General features: G+C 39.5%; 1 protein-coding gene across 3 annotated transcripts in view; it reads left to right on the top strand.

Annotated features, from left to right (window-relative positions):
* Positions 1-26,985, top strand: part of oxr1a (oxidation resistance 1a) — a 92,485-nt gene that overhangs the window by 40,196 nt on the left and 25,304 nt on the right. For 2 of the 3 annotated variants that reach the window (XM_085917797.1, XM_085917796.1), the window contains exons 4-5: positions 19,904-19,986; positions 25,538-25,645. In XM_085917797.1, coding sequence (XP_085773923.1) covers positions 19,904-19,986; positions 25,538-25,645 — 191 coding nt within the window. Of the gene's footprint in view, positions 1-10,655; positions 10,993-19,903; positions 19,987-25,537; positions 25,646-26,985 lie in introns of those variants that run through there. The other variant, XM_085917798.1, reaches the window with a different exon arrangement.

The raw sequence follows: 26,985 nt of genomic DNA, 5'->3' as shown, positions 1-26,985 counted from the left end.
ATGTATTCCTCCATGTCGGATGCATTGGAAACTATTGTCCACTGTCAACACTGACGCACCAATGTCATCTTAAGGAGACTCATTTAATCACATCATGATTTGAGATGATGAATATCCTCGTTTACAAAATGTGTAACAAACTTATACGCAAAAACATACAACACAAGGACACCAACAGTAGTTTCGATATGTCATTGTAGAAGTTGTGCCTATTTTTACGTACTACCAGAGATGTAATTGGCATAATGCCTCTAGCTGCCCATTATATGAACATTGTTTTATATTCCAAACTCACTGTTCTAGTCTGAATTGTTGTCAAACAGCATGTCAGCATGCATTTATTTGAATATTCATAAAAACCCACATGTGCTGTATGAATGCACACATTGGACATGGTATAATGTTTACCGTGAGTCATGTCTTAAAATATTACATTTTATTATATTTTGAATAAAACATTTGCTTTATTGATGCCTCAAATATCTGAACAGTCTTACAAAATACTAGCAACAATAAAAATGTGCTTTTGTTGGCAAAAATGTAATTGCAAAAAGAAATCGCGTGAGTGTGCATGTGTTTTTATGTACATACCTTATGTCACTGCTTCTATTTCAAAATTTAGATAATCTTTATTCTCTTTTGTGACACCACATAGTAGATTGAATGTGACAAAGGTTGTTCTTGTTGATAGCGTTTCATGGCAACAACCCTATTATAATTAAGTATCAGTAGCTGGTATCGGCCCATTGAAATAAGCCCGGTTTCTGATATCGGTATTCATCCGTCCCTAATAAATACTGATTAAAAACATTTGCATGAATAATGACCTTTTAAAAGGCCAGTGTATTGCATTAGTCCAAACTGATTCAAGCAAAGAGTGGTTGTCTATGCATACTCAGCATTGTTTCTCTATAACACCTGACAGAGCAAAAGCTAATAAAAAAGACACGAGCACGGCTTACCCTGACTCGTCAGGAGGGGTGGTGCTATGGCAGTTGTGAGACTGATTACTCCCCTGTTAGTTATTCATTGAATTTTCACTGCAGGGTCAAAGAGGGGAGGTGTCTGTGCTGGGGGAGCAATACACTAACTTACTGAAGGCTCCCATCAAAGTGTGCTTGATATGCAATTTCATGAAGAGGACTCAGAGGTCGGAATTAAATCAATAGCTTTTCAATACATCGATGGCTTTGTCAGGGTAGATGTTAATTTGCTATTCTGTTGCCTCGACTTCCGATACTTGTTTGGGTTGAGTGTGGAACACATGGCAGGACTAGTTGTTGTGATAAAATCGTTTCCTACCACAACGTGACATTAGAAACTAATCAGTGGGATGTTTGACGGTTATAGCCAACACTGCAGGCGAGACACCATGTTCTTTTTTGTTTGTGTCTCAGGTGGTGCTTCACTTGTGTTTACACATCAGGATAGTAGCCAGAGGTGTCAGTTATTTGCACGTCACATTGATGCATTGGAAAGAAACAGCAAGTTCAAAGGTCAAATGCCTTAAGGCCCATATGATATTGAGTCTGACCAAAATAAATAGGCTTTAAATATTGTGTGCATTTGACTGCGTGCTAAGCAGTCACTAAATCTTATTCCAGCGTGTCAACACTTTCTCATTTGTCTTGATTTACTCATTACTTTTTTATTTTACTCACATGTTCTCCCAAAAGAGTTTGACAAAGGGAGTTAAGCAAAGATGAAGGCGAGAAGTGACTGTGACTGTCTGCTATTGAAGTGTCCTTGGGCAAGAACAAAGATAGACAACAAATGTTACAAAGAAATAAGAAGATACACAGTATTTAAAGCTGAAACTCTCTTTTTCGGACTTATTATCCAAACATTAATCCAGTGTTTTTGTATGAGTGTGAAACACAGTTTCAATGCAGTGCTGCTGTGACTGGTTTTATTTCTACTTTATTTTTCAGAGTTCCCTATTTTGGTTGACAGGCACTCTGTGGGTATTTGAGCTCAACTTTATGCCCAGTCAAAAGGAAATATTTCATTTAACATGCCCTTGCTTTTACTAACCACCATGTGGGATGCAGTCATAGATGGCATCATGGCCGGTCGCTCACTGCTTGAGTTTGAATTTTCCCTACAGTATGCAGTCGATCGGCATCATCCCGTAGCATGCTCCTCCTCATTGACTGAATGAGCACAAGGGAGGAGTGGAGTGAGCGCTATATGTGCTTCTCTGTTAGCAGCAGCAACAGCCTCAGCCATGCCACAGTGCTTTTTTGCCAGCAGAACTGCTTGTGTGCACAGAGATAAGCCTGAGCTCTCTTGCCTTGGTGCTAAGGCCGGTCACGTTGCCCCACAAGACAGCTTAGCTTCGCAATGTGATCCAATGAAAGGCTTTTTCTCTTATCCTCTCCTACCTCGGCGTCTTCCAACCTTTTTAGGCCTACGCTATTCTTTGTCTTCTATATTTCGCCATTCTTCCCATTTTTTCCCCTCCCATTTATGTGTTTGAAAGAGATGTTCCATTTTCACTGTTCCAAGCAGCTAGGGAAGGAGTAAGAGAAAGAATTATGTCGGTAATCTAACTAAAAACTAATTTTAATATTCCAGTACAGGTTATCCTCGATTCATGCGAGCGTTCCATTTCTACAGCTGCGACATGACTTGAATTTAAAGTCCAGATGTACCATAGTATATTGCAAACCTACGCAAATACAATAGTAAAGTCATAATTACAGTATCTATTTGTACAAACATTTCTAGGCCATAAATATAAATCAAACAGATGGAAAAACAATACATTAGCCATAAATATAAAATATTGAGACAAAAAACACAGTGTTAATGAGCATGCCTTCTAACTAACAAACTAGTGCATTGTATAACCTCCAACCCTCACATATTGGAACTCGCATGTACCTACTGTTGTGACCTGGTGAGCAATACATACACTCCCCCGGAACATGATAGGTCTACTTGAAAACCTTTTTCGTAAAGGTTAATGGTATGCTTAAGTTATTCCCACATCGCAGAAGAGCAGCTTTATCCCATAGTACTTGGTTACAGGCAGAAAATGTCACCTTTGTTTTCTAGTGTATGTTCACTTCCGTTATAATTCTCTCAGTACCTTTGATGTTGTTTTCTAAGCCAAGGTTAAGTTCACTGAAGTAGTTTTCTAAAGTTTGGAGTAAAAAGTCAATGTGCATAAACAGACTCTTTAGAAATGGTTCACTGTATTACATCACCTCAGAGGTTCGCTGATGGATTTTTGCTGCTCAAGTTTCTGCCTCAGAGAAGGACATAACAAACCATATGCAGGTTACATATCACAAACATTAGTTTGTATGAACTTTCAAAAGGCTTGTTATTGTAACTGACTGCTCAAATGGGTATTTACATTCATTAGGAAAATTCATGAGTTGTATCAGCGGCAAGGTCATGATTTAAGATGGGAAGACAGACAAGAAATAAAAAGGAACATTTATCCTCAGACTTCTTCAATGTCACGACCATCTCTATGATGCCTCTGCTCCCACACATGTCCTTCAGATATTTGCCTGGCATTTGTCATTTGTAAATGTCTTTGGAGATGATCCGTGTAGCCCTTAAATCAATTCTGGGCTTTTAAACATCTCTAGTAACCTTCATGCTTCCAAAAGGGAGCCAGCTTGTAAGAATGCTTGACATTGACCTGTTCCAAGGTTAAATGCAGATTTTTATCTTGAGGGGAAAAAAAAAAAAAGTCATATATCTCATTTTCTGTTGATCTAAATCCCTGAAAGTACCCACGACAAGGACACCAAGATGCGCAGCAAAGTTCATTCTGCTTTTGTGCAAAAATAACAACAAAAAATATAAGGAAATAAGCCTGCAATGGGATTTACTGAGGCGCTACAGTAAAACAAAGATTTGTACACAATATATTGGTCTGCTGGTATAATTATGTGCACGGGGGTCTCTTGGTGACCCTCTTCTTGATGGGTTCAATTTATAAATGCCACACAGCTAGTAATCTCACCGTTTCCCCACATAGTTTGAAAAAGGGTTCTCGCTATCCTCTGCCTAGGATTGATTACATATACCTCAAATGAAGAGTAAGCAGTTTTCCGCAATCAAACGCCAGGTCCAGCCCTGGTATTGATTCATTTTGCAGTGGAAAGAAAACAAGATCTGCCACTTCATATAACTTTTGATATTTGTTTCCCTTAGTCTCATGATTGTTCGGGTTCTTCATCCTGGTTTTGCAAGCATTTAAGGCGAACGTTTATGTCATCAAACAGATGAGACAAAACATACTCGTCTCATTTGCTGATCTGCTGTTTAATTTATGTGCAGACAACATTTGGATTGTTGCTGATAATTGGGAGGAACAACAGATGACATGACTTTAGAAAGAGATTATGAAGAGAACTGTGCCCTTTAAGTAAATGCATATTTTTGTGCAGCTTTTTCTCTGTTAAACAAGGACCTTCAGCAGTTCAAGGGACTAAACTGGGCTTGAGTCGTGGTTCAAACAGACTTCACTTAGTACCTATTCACAAGCATCTTGTGCCTTGTTTGGTTCGTTCCTCATTCTATTCCAGGCCCCACTTTATTAGAATGTCCAAAGCTGCTTATTGCACATGCTCCAGGGCCACATTTGCTATGCACTGGTTTATCCAAGAGGAAGAGTAGCCGGAGGACTGGATTTAGCCGGCCAGAGCGGTACGCTGTCTTCTCATACGGGTCATTGCTTTGGACATTCACTGGATGGCGAAGCTCAGGAAAACTGTGACAAAGAAGCGTAATGGCCAAAGAAACATTCATCAGATTTGAATGATTCCCTCTTTGTCGAATCGGTAAGCACCGAGTTGGATAGATGTACGGCTGTATGGGAATAAATAGGCATGAATAAACAACCTCTGCGTTTCACATTAGAAAGTTAGAAGGGGGGGAGGTACAGAGACAATTCACAACACTGATGCATGCTGAACGTAAGGTCATGACTCCTGCCCTCAAGTTCTTGACAGTTTGTATTTGGGGACTTGTGTATCAGGCCGACATAGCGATGGCAGGCTGTGTGTTGGCCGTGGGCTTCATAATGCCACTTTTAATTGGTCCGTGCATGTTTTGACAACTTCTTACAATCTCGGACCCTTGGAAAGTACTGAACATGGGTGATATGATAATGTTCTCCTTATGTTGGGACTGCTAAATAAAGCAGTATTTTTCAGCAAGGATTCTTGTGTAATTTTGCCATCTAATTAAAGAAAACTAAAATGTCCTTTGAGTTTTTGATGAAGTATGAACAGTCTACCTCCGATAAAGAGTTTAATTAAGCAACAAGAGTATCCAATGACATTTAGCAAGATGTCGATTAAAAAAAAAAGGAAAAAGGTGATCATAGACAAGTATGAAAAAGGCAATCGCATTATGAACTTGGCATTAAAATTCAAGTGCCGAGATTGACCGTAAATTCATTTTTGAGGTATAGAGAGGCGATAAAAACTGCTAGTGTTGCTAGGGGGCTTACGAGGGGTTACCGGCCGGGTCCCAGTGGAAAAAACAAAGAAAGGAAAACACTGACAGAATGCAACCACGGGATTTTTTTATGTAAAGGGATTCCCCTTTCAAACAATGATCCTCACCCTCTGCACCCCCTCTCCACCTCTACGTGAATAAATTCTGCACAAAATTAATGCCAAGTTATGTAGATCTTAAATTGACTGTTTTAATGATGTGTTTCTTATTGAATTTAGATTGCATATTCAGCTCTGCGCATTTTTGCTTTGCAATTGTGGTATAAAAAAGGCAACGTTCGGGTAAAAACTTGCTGGCTGAGAACAGATTATTGCCTTTCAGTTATTTCTAATGGGGAAAATGCTTCGGAACTCAACGATTTCACTTCTCAACACTCCTTCTGGAAAGATTTAGCATTGAGATCCGAGGTTCTACTGTACTATCTTGACAGTCATGTGCACTATGCACTCAAAATCGTAAAACTCGTAAAAATTGTACCACAATAATTTTTCAAACATTCACATTTGGCTGTCTCATTCCTACTGATCAGCCTTGTTTTAATTTTGTTTTAAAGACGAGTGTTTATTGTTTATTCATGTGTTTATTGATTAATTAATCCCTCCTTTCTTTAATTAATTGTTTAATTCAAATAGAAAGTTTACATTTAAAATTTGGGATTCCAGATCATAGGCCCACCCTGCACAATCTTGAAAGGATGCATCCTGTTAAGTGCATCGCCCTATAACACCTAAGATGATGTAATAGGTCCCAAGCTAATAATTCAACCAACAAATTATCCATTTACGACTGTCTCCTGGGGATTTAGATTCATTATCCAATTTAGTGTACTTGTGGAGCGGACGATATCAGGTGATGGATGAGGAGTGTCCAGAGTGAGGACAGTTTTACAACAGACAAAGAGAGTGCAGAACCTCTTGCCACCTGTCTGTTTGCCTATAATTTCCTCTGATTCCACAGTGCACTCAGATTGTATTGCCTTTGGGGGAGACCGCAGGGTGAGCAGGCTTATGTTGCGCAGTCAATGTACTTTTGTGCTCTTCTTGTAGCTTAGCGATTCATGGGAGGCTTTTTCGGCTAATAATGAAATATATGACCATGTCCGGGTGCAAAAGAAGGCAATTAACTCTGTCCCAAGAGTTCAAGCCAGATAACAAAGTGGGCGCTGACATAATGGAGCATTTATTTTGTGTCTTTGCCTTGGTCAGATGGCCACTCTTTTGTCAGAGTTATTGTCAAGCCTTTAGCGTAAGGCTGTTTTATTATTTCAATAAACTGCACGTATGGAGCTATGGCCGGGGCCTAATATGTGTATCCTCCACCACATCTCACATACAATACACTGGCCAACAGACTTAGAATATTCCATTATACTTTATATAGAATGTCTTCTCTATGCATGTTCAGCTTAATTGATAAACAGCATAAATGCTATTGAGACATGTGAGAGGTGCACATAAAGAAACCAGAAGGAAGAAAGGCGGTGGTGGGTGGTCTGCCTATCGATGTGTTCCTCCTCCAAAGACAGTGGTCATCATTCGTCGAGGTTGCCTCAGACAGCGCAGACAACCACAGAGGATAAATGACCATGAGCGGGGGCTGTGGAAGTGGTGGTGAAGTGAAAGATAGCTTGCTTGGACGCCACCACTCATCGATCAGCGCCGGCCGCTCTGCAGACCAATCCTAAGAGGGAAACCGGGGCAACAGCAGTGGATTGAATGGTTGCAGAAGCAGGTCGTTGTCAGACCTGATGGCACAAGTCGTCTGCCATCGCTTTCTTGTTCTCTGCTGCTTCTTAACATGAGGACATGATGCAAGAGGCTGGTTTCCACCCTTATTGGTTAGCTGTTGGAAATGTTGAACTTCTTTTTCTTATTCAGAAGGATCCCTGAGTCTCAATTCGCTCTTTCTACCCCTTTGTTATGGTGTCAGTACACCCACGTTTAGAGTGCAGCACAATTACATCATTTATTAATTTATGTATTTATTTATTTATATTTAAAAGAGAAAAAAAAAGAAAATGTATTTGCATTAATCCATTGCCCTGAATTTGATGGACCATTTAGCATCTACAGTGTCAAATATATTTTTTTAGACTAGATAGAGAATGTTGGTGTCAAATGTTTTTTTTTTTTTGCGACATTTGAAGACATCATGCAAAATTAGGAGACTTGACAAAAATTTCCGGCTGTCACTTTAGTGACACCAGTTACACTTATATAACCACACTGTTGAATAATTATTTCCCCAGATGATGTGGTGAATCATTGTCACAAGGAGCACACGACATTTGATTTTTTTTTTTTCCATTCATGAATATTTGTGTCCTGCTGTTAAAGTGGAAAAACATGCACAGCTGCTGTAGCGCTGACAGCTTTTGAGTTGAAACCTCAAATCCCTGAAAAGGGTCTATGAGAGCTGATGGACGAGATGTCCGGATGTCTTAGCCTGCTTCTAGTGCCACCTTAATGTCTTCATTGGTCATCATCTTGTTAATGCCTCTTGTTTAGGCCGCAGGATAACAGAGCAGAACGCTTGTGAAACACGGAGCACTTTTCTGTGGTCTTATAGGTTGCACTCCAGCCATTTGAGATCTCTCACATCTGACAAAACATCTCTTCTCAGCAGATGCAACAAAGTTCCCTTTTAGAGGATTTTTAAAGACTATAATGTTCCTCTTAATTTACATAACCACTGCTCTTTATTGCTACCAGTAGAAAGTAAAGTCTCCCGTGGCAGCTACTGTATGTTTGTTCTGTAAGAAAGATGTTCTTTTTGTCAGGATTAAGATGCAGCCTACCTTGCTCTCAATTTGGGAACTGCTGAGATTAACATTTATTTCCCAGTGCTGCACTCCTAGTTGATGACAAAGCATCACAAACAAGACCCCCTCGAGGCTATTGCTGGCAGCTGTGACACTTAGTTCAATATGGATATTTGTACAGCAAGATCTTAACACTTTGAAGTGATTCAAAGTATTTTTCGATGTGCTTTCACTTTAAAAATCCCACAATTGTACATTGTAATACTGCATGAGTCATTATTTGGAGTAAAAAAAGTATACTACAAGAAAATAGTTAATGATCATACGTAATTAGCGACTGATTTTACTGTAATGTTCAGCGTTTATCGTGGAATTCCGACACCAAAACTTCCATAACATTACAACTATTTTTTTTAACATTGGTGCATTTTATCAGAGATTTTATCAACTCCTTGATATTTATTTGCCTTAAATCAATGAGTCATAACTCAATAAAGCAGGTCATCAGTTGATGATAAAGTTCCAGATACCATTTTGAATTGGCTTCACAGTCTTTGTCACCACAAAAAATCTATATCTGAAAAGAAGAGAGATCCGACTCCCTTTTGTAGCTGTTACAGATGATTTGATGAGCACGCTGGGCAGCAGTACAGCAACACAATATATTAGGCAGTTCTGTGGGATGGCACTGGGCCAGTGTGACACCAGTCTGATTACTCTGTCCCAGTGTAAGGTCAGAGAGAAACACAGGGTGAGAGGAAATCTTGTCACTCCAAATGAATGTAATTTAACACATCCATAGTTTTTCCACCAAATGTTTCAAATCTCAGTATTTCCCATCCATGTATAACAAATCACTGTGTAACAATTTGTATGTTGCTTGAGGAGGATTATTATTCCATTTTTTTTTTTTTTTTTATGAAACGAGGTAAATGGGTGTAGTAATGTCCACGGTAAGTTAAAGATGCCCCCCAAAAAGTATGATATAAATAGTGCTGCGCTGTGTGTGTGGTTAAATGATTCATGTGCAGCACTCTCTTCAAAGAGATGATGCTTGGATATTGGCGCTCAAGGCTTTTAGCTGCATTGATCTATTGACATATGTGGAATGTGTATGTTGTATGTGTCCCATGGACCTTCTGACATTGATTTGTCACGGTTAGATGGTCTGTCACCACAGTAAGAGCTTTTTGCTGATGTTATCAGTGATATTATATTGCGATGTAAACCAGACTCACGTAAGAGTTAGACATTTTTCATAGATGCCACCCTGCCTGTAGGTATTGTGCCTGGATTTAGACACAAAGTCGTAGAATATGTTTACACTGTTCTGTGATCAAATACCCATGCGACATTTTGAGTTGAATTGTGTTATTACAAATCTTTGCTATTTTAAAGACATTCATGTCTGAAAACAGTTCAAGTAATTCTTAAAGGGATTTTTTCCAATGAGCGGGAAGTTTTGGTAATAGTCAGAATGTAATCCAGTGAATTGAAGATTTTCCTGCATATTGATTAAACCCATTATCAGTGGACATGATTTTGTTTCTTACACTGTAGTTAATTTGTTGTAGTCTTCTCACAATGCAATAGCCATTGGGTTTTGGATCTGTGAAAAGTATTGGTTGAATTTTTAAATTTAGGGTATTTAATACTAAATAATATTGGGTAGGAAACAACTGTCAACATGATGTGCCTATTAATGTCTGAAAAACATGTATCCAACTGAGAATGTACTGTTAAATTTGCAGTGGGCTTATATTGCATCAGGGTCAAGGTAGATGTGAGTTGTATCTTTTCAATTTGATGATGAAAATAACTTGTAGGTCTTCACTCCTCACTGTCTCCAGCAGATGGGGCACATTAAGTATTGAACTTGTTCTTGACTCAACCCTAGATCTTACTTTTTCAATTATTAACAGCCATCTCTTATCTTTGATGACACGAATGAATACGTTTGTGTAAATAAAATGCTATACAAAAAAAATCACTTTTCGTTCACTTCCTGGAAGAATAACATTTGCATCACTAGTGATCAAACTTTAGTAGTAATTTGCAGAATTGAATATTTTTTAAATCCATCCATCCATCCATTCATTTTCTGACCCGATTTTTCCTCACGAAGGTCGCGGGCGTGCTCAAGCCTACGATTCTTTTAAAACGACTCATAAAAACCATCAAAAACAATTCTTGTAATTTGAATATTTTCTTGCAAAATATTTTTTTTATATCACGGGCAAATACCCAGTCTTTAACAAAAATGTGTCAACAACAACAGCGGCACTGACTGTACCCATATTTGATAGAAATGTGCATTGCAGTATTTGCTTGACGTGAAAGTTTTCTGCAACTACTGCAACACTGCGTAGCAAAGTTGCACGGTCTCCACTCCACACTGCAAAAAACTGTGCGTGCGTGTATGTCAGTGTGCGCATGTGTGACGTATGTAGTTCCTGTTTAGGAATGTGTAGACTGTCTGAAACTTTGAATATCAGCATAGGGGTTCTGTTCCAAACGGTGGATGATCGTGACGTTTGCAACAATCCCAACTAGTTCTGAGTAAAGTTTTGCAGCAGTTATGGACTACCGCTACATACTCTCCGTGACGGGAAACGGTGCAAGAGCTGTCAGGGACGTGATTACCCAAAGACTGTGGTCTGGATTCGGCCAAGAGGAAAACGTTGGTTATGACCCACAACTTACTGCGACAGTGCTAAATTACAGCACCGTTCACTCCAAAACCGGTTGGTGAGACTCTACGCTTTTGTTTTTTGCGCTTTAGGAAAAAACTTGAATATTACTCCACCATCAATAACTTTGAACAATGTGTTTTTATTCCAACTTGTCTTTTGCATGATAATTGTTTTCGGAGCTATTGTGCGCTTCAAGTATCGTGCGCGTTGACAAGATGACAACTTGTTGACAGTTGCGTCCGCCCACGTATGTTTCGCTGAACTTTTTAAAGGAAGTTACTGTCTGTACACGCTGCTGGAGTCTCACACGCAAGATAACACGTGGATATAATAATTATTCTGCACTGTTTTTTTCCTTTGGTAAAAGAGACGTCTTTTAAAAGACCGTTTCCATTGCTGACATGTTACGTCGTAAAGAATGTTGACGCCCAGTTGACGAATTGTCACTGTCAAACAAACTTTCCAGTGAAGTTGGGATATTTCGTTGATACCTGCATGTTCCAAAAAACAGCGGCATGTTTATTATTATTATATCAATATGCATTTGGATCCTGCAGCGGAGCACTATTGTCAACACTTTGGAATTCTTTCCCGTTGTTGCTTGATGTACAATTGAATTCCTCACCAGTCTGCAGCCTCTGTTGTCGTATTTTGTGCTTCATAACATGCCCGACAATGGGAGACGGTCTAGGCTGCTGGCAGGGCAGTCTATAGCAATCACACTAGTTTACTATGAAGCTGCAATATTGTAACACATGCAGAATGTCACCTGGCATGTTGCTTGGATGGCAGCATGTTGCTCCAAAATCTATAGTACTTTTCAATATTATTGGTTCCTCACATATATGCAACTCACTCTATACGAGGGATGATCAAAATTATCTTGGACAACATGATTTCGTAATCGACAAAGCTGTTCATGTTAACCAATCAACTCCAAGCTGATTAGCATCATGTCCACATCACAGGCACTCATCCTTCCTGAGTCCTTTTTCCTGTCCCCAGCAGCTATGAACGGTGCAGATCCTCTCCTTCATCTCTGTGGCAACAAATAAGATGTATTTCTATCAACTATCTTGATAACTAAAGGTAGAGGAGTAATTAAGCATTCAACAACAGTGAGTGAGAAGAGAGTACATGATATGTAGACACTAATGCTAATCCGCTCCCCTCATGGAATTCAGTCTTAATAGATCAGAATAAATGCTTGGGTGTACAGTATACATTTCACAGATGTTTGGCTGGAATCGCATTAGGGCGGGGAACAACCAGCTATGAACAGCAAATTAGTATTGCAATATATAAGTATAAAATCAGACAACACGTTCAAAAATGGAAAATGAATCAGTTAAGGATCAATTGATCTCAGATGAGCTTGGCAGGCAGCGTTTCTGGATCATGTTGATCTATAGCTTTTGCTTTGCATACGTTTGTGGACATAGCAGGTATTTGCATTGTTGGATTGCTTCAACTGTAAACCTTGAAAGGAGAAAAAAGATTTGATATTGTGGTGATCTTGAATTACACAAGATATGAACAGAGCCTCTTCTTCAGCTTGCTCGAGGAAGAGGCTCTTGAGCAAACATTAGCCAATAAACAACTGCACGCGCCTAATAGAGTGGAAAGAGATGGGAATAACAAAACAGAAGTCACAGTACAAACAAATGGAAGCACAACACACAAAGTTAAACACACACAACCTCTAGTCTGAGGTTACATTAACCATGAACATATATTTATTAGCAACTATGTATTTGCAAATTGCTGCTAAGTGCTAAAACTGCTGACATGTTCAGCACCGACTCGTTATTTTTCTACAATAGCTTGCACAGTATACATTCAAGGCACAATGTCAATAGCAACACAGTGACATCATAGTTAGCACATTTCCTTCATAGAAAGGCTGCAGCTCACGATTATTTAAATTCGATTAATCTGTCGATTATTATGTGGATTATCTGATAAAACCAAAATTAATTTCCACCACGTTATTCAAAATCACGACATTATTTCAAAATGATTGTGCAGAAAATATACAATCCCAGGTGCATAATGTTTGTGCAATTTCCAAACTGTGAGACAAACCAATTGACATGTTACAATGGTTGTACTTCTTCCCCTCTTAGTCAAGAGGACACTTAACTGAGGCATTTAGAACATTTTAAATCAGCTTGCAGTGCATACTCAGACTCCATGCAGCCTGTGAGTCGTGTCCTCAAGACTAATGGTATCTTGTTATTTTTCTTCACTAATGTCCAAGCTCCAAAGCCTTTCAAGCTCAAGTCATTGTCATGCATGACACGAGATATTTCAAAATCTAGATTTGCATGACAACCATAAGAATGACCTCTTTTCACAGGTTCAGGTTTTCTGTACACGTGAGCATACCCTACGGAATAGCAGCCGTAAATCACAATTTCTTAACAGGATCCTGTGCTGCTCGCTCAATAAGAATATCTGATAATGCAGGGTTGTGTTTCCCATAGCTGAGCTCATCACTTCTGCTATTTATTGGAGATGTAACCTGAGAGGTTAGTGTTGGTGCCGAGACACTGCGTTGCCAGTGCTCACTCTACGAGGAAACGGTACGGATGAAGATGCATTTATGTACCAAAAAAAGTGTACAGCATCGAAATATGTTGAGTTTCTCCTGAGTCAACGAGTTCAATTGCAGTATTGTGATTTAGTACCAGCAAAAGATGTCCTAACTGTTGCCGACACTTTAAACAAATGTGCAGCGCAGATCAAATTAGTTTGAGTTCAGCTCTTTCTATAGAGCCTTTACATACATTGGATCACATTCAAATTTCAAGCTTTATACAAGTATTGCATAAAAGCATCACATTGTGAATACCGTCAATGTTGTCCAACGCCGCTAATTAACTCAAAACTGCCCGAGGGTTTAAATGGGCTCCGAGTCTGGTTTAATAGCCTCCACAATCATGAGGAATATTGCTGATGTCCAGAAGACAGGCAGACATTCACAGACATCCAACCTCTACGAGGAAGTCCAGTCACAATTGGTAATAAAATATGGTCATTTTCCAAACACTCAAATACGTTGGGTAGAAAGAGATTTCCCGTCCAATGTGGGAATATTCATCAATGTAAACTCTTTGTGTATGATGATGTTGCTCTTGTCATGTGGCTTCAGAGCACACACTGTACGTATAGAACTGTCATACCCGTGATTTTGTTTTTTTTCGCATCCGGTGTGGAGTCTCTCAGAGTTTGGAGGTCGTATGACTGCGCTTTCACTATCTCCCTGAAGGACAATTCATAGGGATATAGGATTAAAACCATACATACCCGAACACCTGAGCCAGTTTATCTCATATTATATTCACGAGTGGACTCAGACAAAAATGATTGTCATGTAATATTCTAAATTCTTCCGATGAGTTTTTTTGTTATCCTGAACTTTCACGCTAACCATCCAATTTTTGTACCACTTATCCTCCTCAGTATTAATTCTTGAAAGAAAAGAAAAAACTGTGAATTTGTGAGTTCAACTTTTTGCATTAGAAATAAACGCAGTTCTCCATGGTATTCCGATTTATTGAAGTGCATCAATCAGCCTGGAAAGTTAGATTGGAAACATCCTCATGTCTCATTTATTCCTGAGCCCAGGCCCCCATCGCCCAGCTGTGACTTTGGTCACACAGCAATAACTGTAACACCAAATGTATGAGGATACACAATTAGAATGCATGTGACAGTAAGCTCAAGGAATACATCTTCCTTAGGGCGGTTCACAAACGAGCAAGCTCTGCTCTAACATTTTTAACATGATTTGTGTAAAAAGCAAGTTTTTCTAATCATATACACCCAGATGGTAAAAATAACGTCTTCTACAGGTCAATGTGTAGTCTTTGCCTTTACATACAATACTCACAGTTTGAACTTAAATGTGCTAGGTTTGCTTTTATTAAACACAATTTGTCTTTCTGACTGATTCATTTATCTAGTCGCTTTCTACACTGCTCCTGCTTTTAGTACATACAGTGATTCAGTCAATTGCATTGGTAACCAGCAGTGATGTGCAAGTCACAAGTCATAACCGTCAAGTCACAAGCAAGTCACAAATCGATTTGCTTTGGGCAAGTCAAGAATTTTAAAGTCCCATGAAATATCAAGTCAAGTCCTATGATGAGTCAAGTCCTAAATTAAACCACCTTGAGGGTTGTTGGTTGTTTCCCACCCAAAGGTTGTGGGGTTCAGTCTTGAGCCCCTGTAAACATGTATAAGTGTCCTGTGTGTAGGTGACTGAGGAGACCGTTTTTAAAGTGCTTCAAATATAGTGTGCTCCTTTGAGGTTGAATTATACAAGTAAACTAGAAATGCATTTTACATGCCAAACAACTTAAACCTTTTTACCCCAATGAATCTGATAGCAAGACTCTCAATACAATAATTGTCCCCTTTTACAGGACAAATTGCAGTTGAGAAATTTAGAAAAGGTCTCATCTGCGAGCCAAGTAAAGAGTCCACCACATGACATGATGATATAGTCAAAGAAGGCATGCTGCTCCTTTGACTAATTTATTGGCTCATTCCTGAATCATGTCAGATTCTTCTCTTTCACTTTCATCCTAACTGGAACACAAGACTCCATGTAAACCCAGCTACTTTTTTTTTTTTAAGAGAGCAAACATAACCTGCCATGATTTTGCAAACTGGGCCCCTTTCACACTAGAGTCTTGGTCTGCTTCTCCATGGCTCAATGGCCTGCCGGCTGTCTTGACGTAGTATCAGGCATAACGGAGGGGCGGAAAGTTGCATCAGAGTGTTAAGTGAACACACCAGACTCACTAGCCTAGGGCTGTTTATTTTGAAAGCAGTTGTCACTGTTGGAGACACTACCGCTCATGTTGGCATGCGTGTCATCTAAATGGTTAAAGCCTCAACGGCAAGAGCTCAGCTTAATAAATGTCAGCTCTTCCGTTAATCCAAATTTGCCGGGGAGACTGAATGTTAAAGCAAGCTATGAAATCTTAAACCCAACACAAAGTCCACATAAAAAAGAAGCCAATTCAATGTTCAGTATGTGGAGCATGATAAGACTTAAGGGTGAATGCTTATGGTGAGTTAAATGTCAAAAACTTTCACAGAGAGACATATTACTGTTTAGTTTGTTCTTATGTTAGGAAGAGTAGTATTAGTTGATAGACAACGACACAATTAGTGGCTTCAGAGGCCTAACAGAGCCAGCATTTATACATTCACTGTTTTCAAAGACATTCACCAAAGTGGGCTGTCGCTTTGGCTGTGTACCCATTTGCACGGCAGATGTTGCTTCCCACAAAGAGATACCATAATTAAATGCATGGCAACGCCCAAGTGTATTTATTTTTATTTTTTTCAGTTCACCTGTAGTTGCTAAGAGCTACAAAATACACTCTTAAACAAGACACATGGTTTTTGTTTGCAGGCCTCTTCTAGGGAACATCATTTGTTTGTCATGATAAAGTATTAACCAGTATTAGCACGACACTTACTCCTTGTGACTGTAGCCGAGAGCTTTTAACTTCCCAACTGCTAATTTAAAAATAACAGCTGAGGTATGATACATAACCAGCAGGCAGGAAAAACAAGGGAGCAGAGGAAAATCTGCTGTTTTTATATTCCACCAGACCATGATGTAAAGTTAGTCACATTGGTGTTTTCTCTCATGCTTATTTGTCATTGCTATCAAAGTGCACAGGAACTATAGCAACCGTGATTCAGCTTGAGTAATTTGCCTGACAGAATTAATATTATGAAAGTTTGAGAGTGAGTGAGTGAGTGAGTGAGTGAGTGAGTGAGTGAGTGAGTGAGTGAGTGAGTGAGTGAGTGAGTGAGTGAGTGAGTGAGTGAGTGAGTGAGTGAGTGAGTGAGTGAGTGAGTGAGTGAGTGAGTGAGTGAGTGAGTGAGTGAGTGAGTGAGTGAGTGAGTGAGTGCATTTGTTTTGTGTTATACACACTCCAAAGTAATATATTAATGTTATTTATATAGTGATATTTAAAGATAAGTAAATTCAATAAATGTTACACACATTGAATCTTAAGCTCCGAGATTCTATGTCATGAAAATGAGACAATAGTTAAATGTTGCGCTCAGCACCAATTGTAAATTAAATGGTGAGGTTTAATTTTGAAACAATCAGTCCCTCACCATGTGCAAATATCTTGTGTGAAGCTGTTAATGTAGAGATATTATTCTATTCCCTATGCCATCTGCCCAGAGTAGGGAAGACCTGGGAAAAGTATGGCTCATGGGCCAATTCCAAGCCACCAGCATCTCTGACGTCCCCATGCAGTGAAATCAGAATCAAAGAAAAATAAGTGGTGCTTTTATTTTGAGATGATAGCTTTTATTTTTATGTGCATGTGGTTGGATGAGAAAAGACTTTTCTGTTGCCCACTTAGCAGATTTTTGCCCAGCCCATCTCGTGACTATGGAGAAAGAAAGAAAGAAAGAAAGAAAGAAAGAAAGAAAGAAAGAAAGAAAGAAAGAAAGAAAGAAAGAAAGAAAGAAAGAAAGAAAGAAAGAAAGAAAGAAAGAAAGAAAGAAAGAAAGAAAGAAAGAAAGAAAGAAAGAAAGAAAGAAAGAAAACCATCCATTTGTCCTTCCTATCTCATCCCATGGGCTCATCACCTGTAGGACACAGCAAGGGGGTTCGATGCACTTATGAGCTAGGTGGTGGCTGAACGTGGCAATATTGGCAATTCAATCCCTGGAAACAAAGGCTGGCTCTAAAGAATGCGGAATGTCACCTTTGTGGTAGGGAAGTAACTGGAGCTGGTGTGCGAGGTCAAGCGACTTGCCTGGACGCAAGTGCATGGGTTGTGCTCCAGAACCAGTCTTCTAGACAGGAGTTGGACTCTTTCACCCAGGAGTTGCCCTTAGTGCATAGGTATCAAACGCAAGGCCCGGGAGCTAGATACGGCCCGCCAGATCATTTTATGTGGCCCCCGAAGACAAATTGTGCATCAAATTCGTGTGTCATTACCAGAATTGAAATTGTCTTCACTTTTAATATCTTTTTTTTTTTTATATTTGACCAGTTTTTACTCGTCTGATTTGAAAACGAGTTTTTTGTCAGTTTGTTTTGTAGCTTTTACTGTATATAATATGAGGTGCTCATGCATTTATTTAGGTTGACAGTCATAATGGCCCTCCGAAAGAAGCTATGACTACAATGCGGCCCGTGAAAAAAATTAATTTGACATCCCTGGTGTAGACCATAAGTGTCAAACCCAAGGCCCGGGGACCAGATATGGCCCGCCACGTCATTTTAGGTGGCCCGCAAAGACGAATTGTGCATCAAATTCCCATCATTACTAAAATTGTAAATTGTCTTCACTTTTAAAAATCATTTATTTGGGTTGACAGTCATAATGGCCCTCCGAAAAAAAACTATGACTACAATGCGGCCCGCGACAAAAATGAGTTTGACACCCCTGCCTTAGTGGATGACACCAATTAGGCATAGGCATACTTGATGCTCCCTTGGGCTTGGTGCCTGGATGTGAGATTGATTAGGGTATCCTCTCACTACCTTCCGGTGGGTGGACAGACCGACGGGTAAATGAGACAATTTTTTGAAGCACAGTTGCAGTTTTGAGGCGGGGGGGACATAATATTTCCAAAATGTTTCAGCCCTGCAGAGTACCTTGCCCTTTTTGGAGTCATTAGAGGGAGTGCTGGAGTGTGCTGCTGTTCGGTATTCTATTGTTCTACTGCAGGATGTATGACCTGGTCTGCTGGGAATGTGGCCAAATAGGGGATTCTGAAATCAGAAGTAGTATCAATTCCCACCCTCAGCATAACTTTAAGCACATCCCCAGGGGAGTCAGAGGCATTCAGTCCAATTGGCCATGTTCCGTAAAGGCATTGTTGCGGCAGCCAATTGGTGTGGTCGGTGTTTGTTGTAGGAGCAATCTCCAGTCCCCTCTGTGGACACGGTCAAAACTCCTTCAACTTTATATAACGTACCTATTGAGACTTTTTGGCTTCTCAGACATAAAGGAACTTATAGGAAATTAGTCTACAATCAAACACATTTTGGGGAAAGTTGCAGAAACAATGTGACAACCCATGTAAATTGTTTGGGTGTATTAAAAGAAATAAACAGCAATTGCATGAGGAAGTGAGAAAGTACTACAAAGTTTGAAGGCCTTAATAAGAGCTAATTGCAGTAGACCTTGTCAACACTACAAAGATGAGTGGATGGCCACCACAAAGCAAATATGCCTCAAATTAGTTTTCAGGACTCAAGATTAGTATTTCAACCTTATTTTTCCTTTGCCTTTTTTTTTTTCTTACGACCTCCCAAGAGTTTTATTCCAGCATGTTTTAACTCCAATACCTAAGGTTTCCATCCACTCTACTTTCATCAACACTGTTCCTCCTTCTATTGTCACACTTGCATGTCAACATTCAGACTATCGATACATTCACATTCCTATATCCAGACATAATCTCGATTCACCCCCCCAGTCTGTCCTCCTCATATTTATCTTGACATATTTATCTTGACTAACATCTAACATCTTCCTCTCCTGCAAGTCCTCTCAACTTTGCATCCAGAGTGTTGCTCTGATGGAGGTTACCCTGGTCTCCGCCGTGAGAGGCAGGAACAGGAAGAAGGCGAGCCGAACTGCTTTCAATAGCTGTCATCGCTCTGCATGGTGAGCTAGGAGGAGAAAAAAAGAGAGTGTGGCAGAGGAGGACAGCGTGAGAGAGCTCGTAAGAGCACGTGTAGAAGCAGAGCGCGAAGCAAAGCGAGAGAGAGAGAGAGAGAGAGAGGGAGAGAGAGCAAAAAAGCTGTCCGGCGCTCACATCTCACATCACTGGCTGGCTGGCTCCCTCCCTGTTGACGAATGAGCTGTCTACCCACGGGCTGGGAAACGGCAGCTTGTGACAAGCTGGCGAGAGAGGAACATGAATGTAATGCGTACCTTGCCTCGCCTGCTTACAGATACCGGCCAGAAGAAGACCCCTGAGAAGAAGGATGGAAGGCGCATGTCGTTCCAGAGACCCAAAGGCACCGTCGAATATTCTGTGAGTAGCACGGGAAACAAACAAGCTCTTTATTTGTGTCATGCCGTTTGGTGGGTCTGATCATCTCCTGCTTGCATGGTGCTGCAGCTGCTTCGCGTGTGCGTCAGCTGGTGGTGGTTTCTGCTGCTCAGACTAGCTTTGCTGGGGATGTTTATGTTCACTGTGTCTAACCATGCTTGCTAGCTCATCAGTGAGCACAAGACGTGATTTTGGTTTTTGCATGTGCAACACGTGTACCTGAGCTTCAAACTGTTTGTGTGTTTTTGTTCCGATATTCGAGGAAGAAAGCAGACTGAAAGATTGTGGGAACTGTGTTAAACGACTTACTGCACATCTTCCTCATCAACATATCTAAAAAGCAAGGGAAAATTATCAATACTTTTACCTTTCTCGAGACGGAATAGATACCGACTGGAAAAATGTTTTTAGTTGTTCCATTCTCGCTGACAGATCGACAGCATTCCACCACATAGCTAGCTGCGCTTGCCAATGACCTTCCAACTGCATTGTCATTTCTATCGATTTGAGCTTTTGTCTAGGGGCTGGGTAGGGAAGTGTTTGTGGAGATCTCTTGTTCTGAAAATAGAGCGAGACCCTGCTCTGCATGGTGTTCTTGAAATGACCCTCAAATGCAGCTGCAGTCAGACAGATTTTTCTCACCGCTCTCCGTGGCAACAGTGAGGAGCACAATCAGTGTGGCTCCGCTCATTCCGTGTCTGTCTGCTGAAGAGAGCAAACGCATGGTAAACTCCACAAAACACTTTCCTAACCTTAACCCATTAACTCTCACTCTTCAGTCTACAATATTTGTTTCTCTGGCTATTTGAACAGGGTTGAACAGAAATTGGGGATCTGGTCCCTTCCTTCACCTCCAAGTCTTCCTTTCTAACGTGTCAGTCATTTGAATTCCAAGACCTGCTGATTGACAAGGCCCTTGCAAAAGGACTTTTGCAGCAGTTAGTGGCAAAAAGCACTGTGTCTTGGCCCTGACATGAGCAGCAACACTAAAAAGTATATAATACAACAAAAAAGGGAGACACTGAATGTTAAAACTAACAGCTGGGTATAAAAACGATGTATACCTGAATCCCAGCAGGTGTGCCATCCTATTATTGTAAGCAGTCGCTCTTTTCTTTTGTACAGTACATGTTCCTCATTATTACAACCCTTACTGGTTGTTGATAGTGTGCCAATAATTGTTACCTGTAGCCAGACAACTCCAGCAAGACACATAAACAAGGCATTGTGGCTTGCAGCCTCACTTGCATCGTGATGGACACTTTGAGAAACAGCTTTATCTTAAACTCATCTCCTGAGCCGATGAGCCAGGTGGATGCCTTTCCTTATTTTGCTCTCCAATAGATAACTTTATAATCTATCTCCCAGCTTCTACAGGAAAATTGTAGGTTTCCTCTTATGCCTCCTTATCGATGCCATCTTCCGCCCTCTACCTCACACATGGCTTTCTTTTTCAGCCCCCTTTTTTTTTTTTATTATTGAGAAATAACCTGAACAGCTACAGCCCATCTGCCTAGACGCTGATAACAGCAGTCCATTTGGTCTTATCCACCTATTGGATGACCTTCATGCAATTAAAAAGTGTTAGAAGTGTCTGGGAACAAATGAGATGGATGAGACAGAAAGATGCCAACATAAGAAAGGCAAAGAGCGGCACAGAGGTGAGCCACTCAATGGGGGTTCTCACTCTAGTCATCCTCTGCCAGAGATGAAGGCTTCTCAAAGTCAAACTAGCTCTGAAAGACATCACATCACCATGATCCTGTGTTGAAGGTTTCCTGAAATGTTGCATTTCACCAGAATTAATTATCAGATAATGTGTTGGAAAGAACATTAGATTTTGTTACAACTCTACGTTTATTTTGGGGCTGAAGTTATTAAATGAATTGTTCAAGTGGAAGATGATGTCACCAAAACTGCAACTTCAAATGGGTTCACCCTTATTTTAACCAAAGTCACTTGTCATCGGCGCCACATTGTTCTCGTCAGTAAGGACATAATTCAATTTTTTTTTTTTTGTGACATTTGCCACTCAATGTGCTATTGGCATAGCTGCCTAGTGCATTCCCTGTTGGCAATATAATTCAAAGTAAATATGCATATAAACTTGTTCTTGAAACTACACTAAAGTGTGTTAGATTTCCTAACATAATTACCATATTTTCTGGACTATAAGTGGCAGTTTCTTTTCACAGTTTGCCCGGGGGGGCGACTTATACTCAGGAGCGAGTTATATGTGAAATTATTAACACATTATTATGTCATTTCACATGTTATTTTCACACTAAACCGCATGAGGGCGCTCTAGCCCTGTGGAATAATTGAAACTGCAACTGACGATGAGTTTGAAGTAAGCCACGTAAAAGAGAAAGCATCTTGTATTTCCGGGGTTAGCGGTGTTGTTTATAAGTGACACAGAGGATGAAGATTTTGTTGGATTTAATTATTTGGGGTGACACGGATGCTTTGGTAGACTTGTTAGCATGTTATCTATGCTATAGTTATTTGAATAACTCTTAATATGTTACGTCAGGCACGTTCTCAGTTTCTCGTTCATGTGTTTATGTAACGTTAGCATACTGTACCGTTGTTGTTGTTGTTGCCTATTCATGTCTGTTCTTGGTGTTGGATTTTGTCAAATAAATTACCCCCCAAAAATGCGACCTATACTCCGGTGCGACCTTTTTTTTTAACTTTGTTATGCATTTTATGGCTGGTGCGACTTATACTACGACCTACAGTCTGGACAATTATGGTATATAAATTTATTGAAAAGGACCACTAACATGTTGCCATCTTAATTTTCTACGCTTAAGCTTTTCTTTTTGTAACTGCACACAACAATATATTATTATAGCACCCATTCTGAGCAACTCAATTCTTTTCAGTCATCTAACCACAGATTTATTACAAATTTTGATTCCAGGTAAGTTTCCAGATTTAGCCCTCCCAAACTGATTCCATCACACCCTTTCTCCTTATTGAATGTTGCAGACAGGACAAATTAAAAATATGGGGATTCCAAGTATTGCACTTGGTGGTGACATTATAATTCTAACACAATCAGGATGGCATTTGAAATTAAATCAGCCGCTTGTGCTGTCATTTGATTGCTCTTTTCTTTGTGTGTCTTGACATGTCTGTCTTTGTGCTAGTAATTTCTTTTTAGGACTATCAAAGCACAGACAGGCCTTTTAATCTGATACAAGGAGAAATCCATGAAGGAATCCCCTTGAAAAGGACACAATGTTGTGACTTCTCGTGCTCTAAAATTAGATTTGTTCTTGGAACAGCAAAGATGTAGTTGTACAGCGCATCGTACCATTTACTTACTAATGACAAAGTCACCATGGCAACCGTCATGCCATGGTTTGGATTCATCCATCATAAAATTAAGAGCAAGAGCAATGGTTTCTTGTATATGCCATTATGGGTGATAAAATTGTACATTCTACTTTATATCCAGCTCGATTCACTGATTGTGTCTTATGGTTTTGCCGCTTGCTCTCCTTGCACTGATACTGCAACCTCATGTTCAGACGAAGATGCAAACAGAACCGGGCCAAATAGCATGAATCTATCTCCTTAAGCTTTCAGCAAAGTGACCATTAGTTAGGTGCTAGTCATTTTGAAGATGGCTGCTACAACCTTTATAGAGGGATAGATGGCACCCTAACAGGAAGTTTAATTATTCATTTGAATGACGAGCAATGCTCATTATTGACCTTGAGTAGGGCTAGGGGGGAATCAACTATCTCAGCTCAATCGACCACAGAAATCGATTGACACAAAGTTTTTGCCTCGAAACTATAATGAATAATATTTAAAGCATATTTGCAACAACCAGAACCAATGTTTGGCCACTTCCGGGTTTACTGCACGGTCCGGGAGCCGCAAATGTAAAATATGTCCAAGGTTTGGGATCGCCTTAAAATAAATAATAAAAATAAAAAAGACAAACACAAACTTTTCTGTAATTTACTGCAATGTAGAGCTGGTGGATCTTGCAGACGGGAAGATAAAAATGACCACATGCCAGCCGGCGGATGTCTACTATTTGACATTATAATTCAGCTTTGTGCTTTTTCAGCTTTTTGGTGATTGGTGAGTTGTTGATTTATCAATTAGTTGTGACAGCTCTATGATTTCCTAAAATTAACCAAAAATAAAAGTTATTTTACTGAGCTCACTTTTTTCTGTAGCACATCTGGTTTTCATCATAATAGTAATGTAACAATGATATATTTAGTAATGTTTATGATTTAAGTTAATTACATAAAAAAACTGATGTAATTTTGACACCAATTTTGAAAAAGTAATCACATATTTCAAAATTGGTGACACAATTAAATTTGGGTACACATAGTAAAGCTGTCTTTGATTGAAATTTGATTCCACTTTTAGTCAGCTACATTTTCTGACTTTATACTGTCTGTGTTTCTGCAATTTGCATATTTGCCTCTCTCTTACAAGTTACCATTCTGTGGCTCTCGTATGGAAAATATTGTTTATGCTCATACACAAGCATAAAAATGCAAAACACACATATAGAAATGTAGTCCCATGATGGTTGCACTAAAACAAATTACCATTAACCTGTCCTAATTAGGCCATCGCTATGCCTGTCTGCTGCTCAGGGCGCCTCTTCCCTGAGCACACTTTTTTGTTTTTTTCTCTTACGCCACATTTTTCACAGACAAGGATATTATTTGAATTTGTAGAAGAGAACCTCTCACTGGGCATGTTACTGGTTCGGGCACTTGCAACATCTCTCTGCTGTATGGTTCTTAACTAGCGGAGACAAGCAAATGCATCTGGGTCACTGCAGGGTGCAGTAGCTGATGGCTGGGTGAAAGCAAGTCTGTATGATATATTGAACCAAAGGAAACCTGTTTATACCTCTTACTACGGTTAGATATGACAAATTGACTGATTATCAAATATTCATTCAATTTAACTGGAAACCTCTGCAATTTTCCCACCTTATTTGAAATAGCCCAAAGTTACAATCTTACATCATGAATTTGCCTTTTCTTTTCTTTTTATTCTGTTTACACATATTCATATTGTCGCTGCCCAATGAAAATTCCTGGTTTGTTTGGAATTTGTAACGTAATTTGATTCTTTGTTATTTGCTGAGATGGCAAGAGTACTCGGATGCACCTAAAAATAGTGATGGTGCCTATGTGAAAACAAAAAAACTGTAGAAGAGCTGACTACTTCAGAGAAAAAATATGATCAAAAATGTTTTTAAAATGTACGCAAATAAAAAGTCAGTTTATTCTTAACTGTATTTACAATACCAATGTTCTTGGTTGGTTCATTGGACGGACGGACCTTTTACGACGGTCTAACTTGCCTCACTGCAAACTCAAAATAAAATTACATCTACACAGTAATGATTGTGAAGATTGTTTTTCCTTCAGCCTTCTGTGAGCGATTCCTAATCTGTGTTACATGATTCATGTTGATTTTTGTGGGAACACCTTAAGAAAAGCAAATATTTGATTTCCTGTCCTCTCTTTTGGTTCAGGTGGAATCTCGGGACACATTGAACAGCATTGCACTCAAGTTTGACACCACACCCAACGAGCTGGTTCAGCTGAACAAGCTGTTCTCCCGGGCAGTTGTGCCTGGCCAGGTGTGAACCGCCGTGTATGCCTTCACCATTATTTTTAGCACTATCATGAATCAGTTTTGTAACTGGAGCCATTCACCAACTTCCATAAATGGTCTTCTCAGTATATGCCTTTCACTCATCTTTTTCTTTTCTTTTGTTGGTGAACTAGTAATGTTGGCGCTCTAAAGCGGTCATGTTAACGATCACTCACCTTTCAATAGGAATTATATTCATGATTATTATCACAATATTCCTTGTCAGAAAGGCTGAAACATTGTAGATTATTTTGTGCATTTTAAACTTGTGGTGGCTTTCTTAAACCCCAGAGATAGAAAAGTTCATAGAATCCACACGATAGTTGGTACCTTGGTTTTATGGTTGCAGCATTCGGTTCGGTACAAATAGAATTTTAGAAAAATCAATTATGTCGTGGATTATTAGGTTTAGAGTGATTTTTTTTTTCTGTATTGTTATTACTGTATTGTTTTTTTCTGAATCAGAAATCCATTTGTTCATATATCTATGCCAGTGGCATATAGTGACAAGCAAAGTAATTAGATGCTCTTTCATTGGATGGTTGAAGGTACAGTGAATTTATATATCAACCTGTTGCCTTTTATTTAACAGTATATGTCTCGGCTCCCTGCAAATATATCAGCTTTGTGTTTAGCAAAGAAAACAAAAAAGGCCAAATTTCTGTAATTTTTCACTCAACTGAGACAAGTTAATTATTTCAGTATTTAACCACTGTATGATCTTTTAGTTGGGTGGTAATTGTAAGATTTTTCCAAAATAAAATAGTTGACTTGGCTGAAAAAAAGTATTTTACTCTTCTAAATAAAAGTTATTAAAGTGTTATATGATACACATAGACTGACAGGCCTGTCCAAACATTTGTCCACCGCAAGATCGCTGGTCCATAAAACAGACTACACCACCAGAGCTTGCTTTGGAGAGGTAGGTTGGTCTTGCAGTCATCTATATTACGCGAGTAATGAAGACACTCAAATCTAGTGCCATTTGCTAGTCTTATTTATACATTTAAATTTATAGCATACAATTAGAGCTTATTTCAAAACAGTAATTGATATTTATTCAGATTAATTTGTTGTTGCAGGCCTAGTTAACTTCCAATTACATCACTTCAAATTTTCCATGGTCAAAAGCATCACAGCTACCTAAAGCTAACCGTCTCTAATACCTGTCGCCAGGCGCAATAAGATTAAGAGTAAGTATGACACAATTTAGCACCGGCTATTTGAGATCTTCATAAAAGATCACTGCCTTAGTAAATCACAAGCAATTCACCCACCAACAAGCGCAAACACACAATTTACCACCCGCTGTTTGTGACCTTAATA

This window comes from Syngnathus leptorhynchus, chromosome 8, assembly GCF_054491065.1.
Source record: "Syngnathus leptorhynchus isolate UIUO chromosome 8, UIUO_Slep, whole genome shotgun sequence".
Classification (NCBI taxonomy): domain Eukaryota; kingdom Metazoa; phylum Chordata; class Actinopteri; order Syngnathiformes; family Syngnathidae; genus Syngnathus; species Syngnathus leptorhynchus.
Note: the sequence above shows the minus strand (reverse complement) of the source record. Positions and strands in the feature narration are given on the sequence as shown.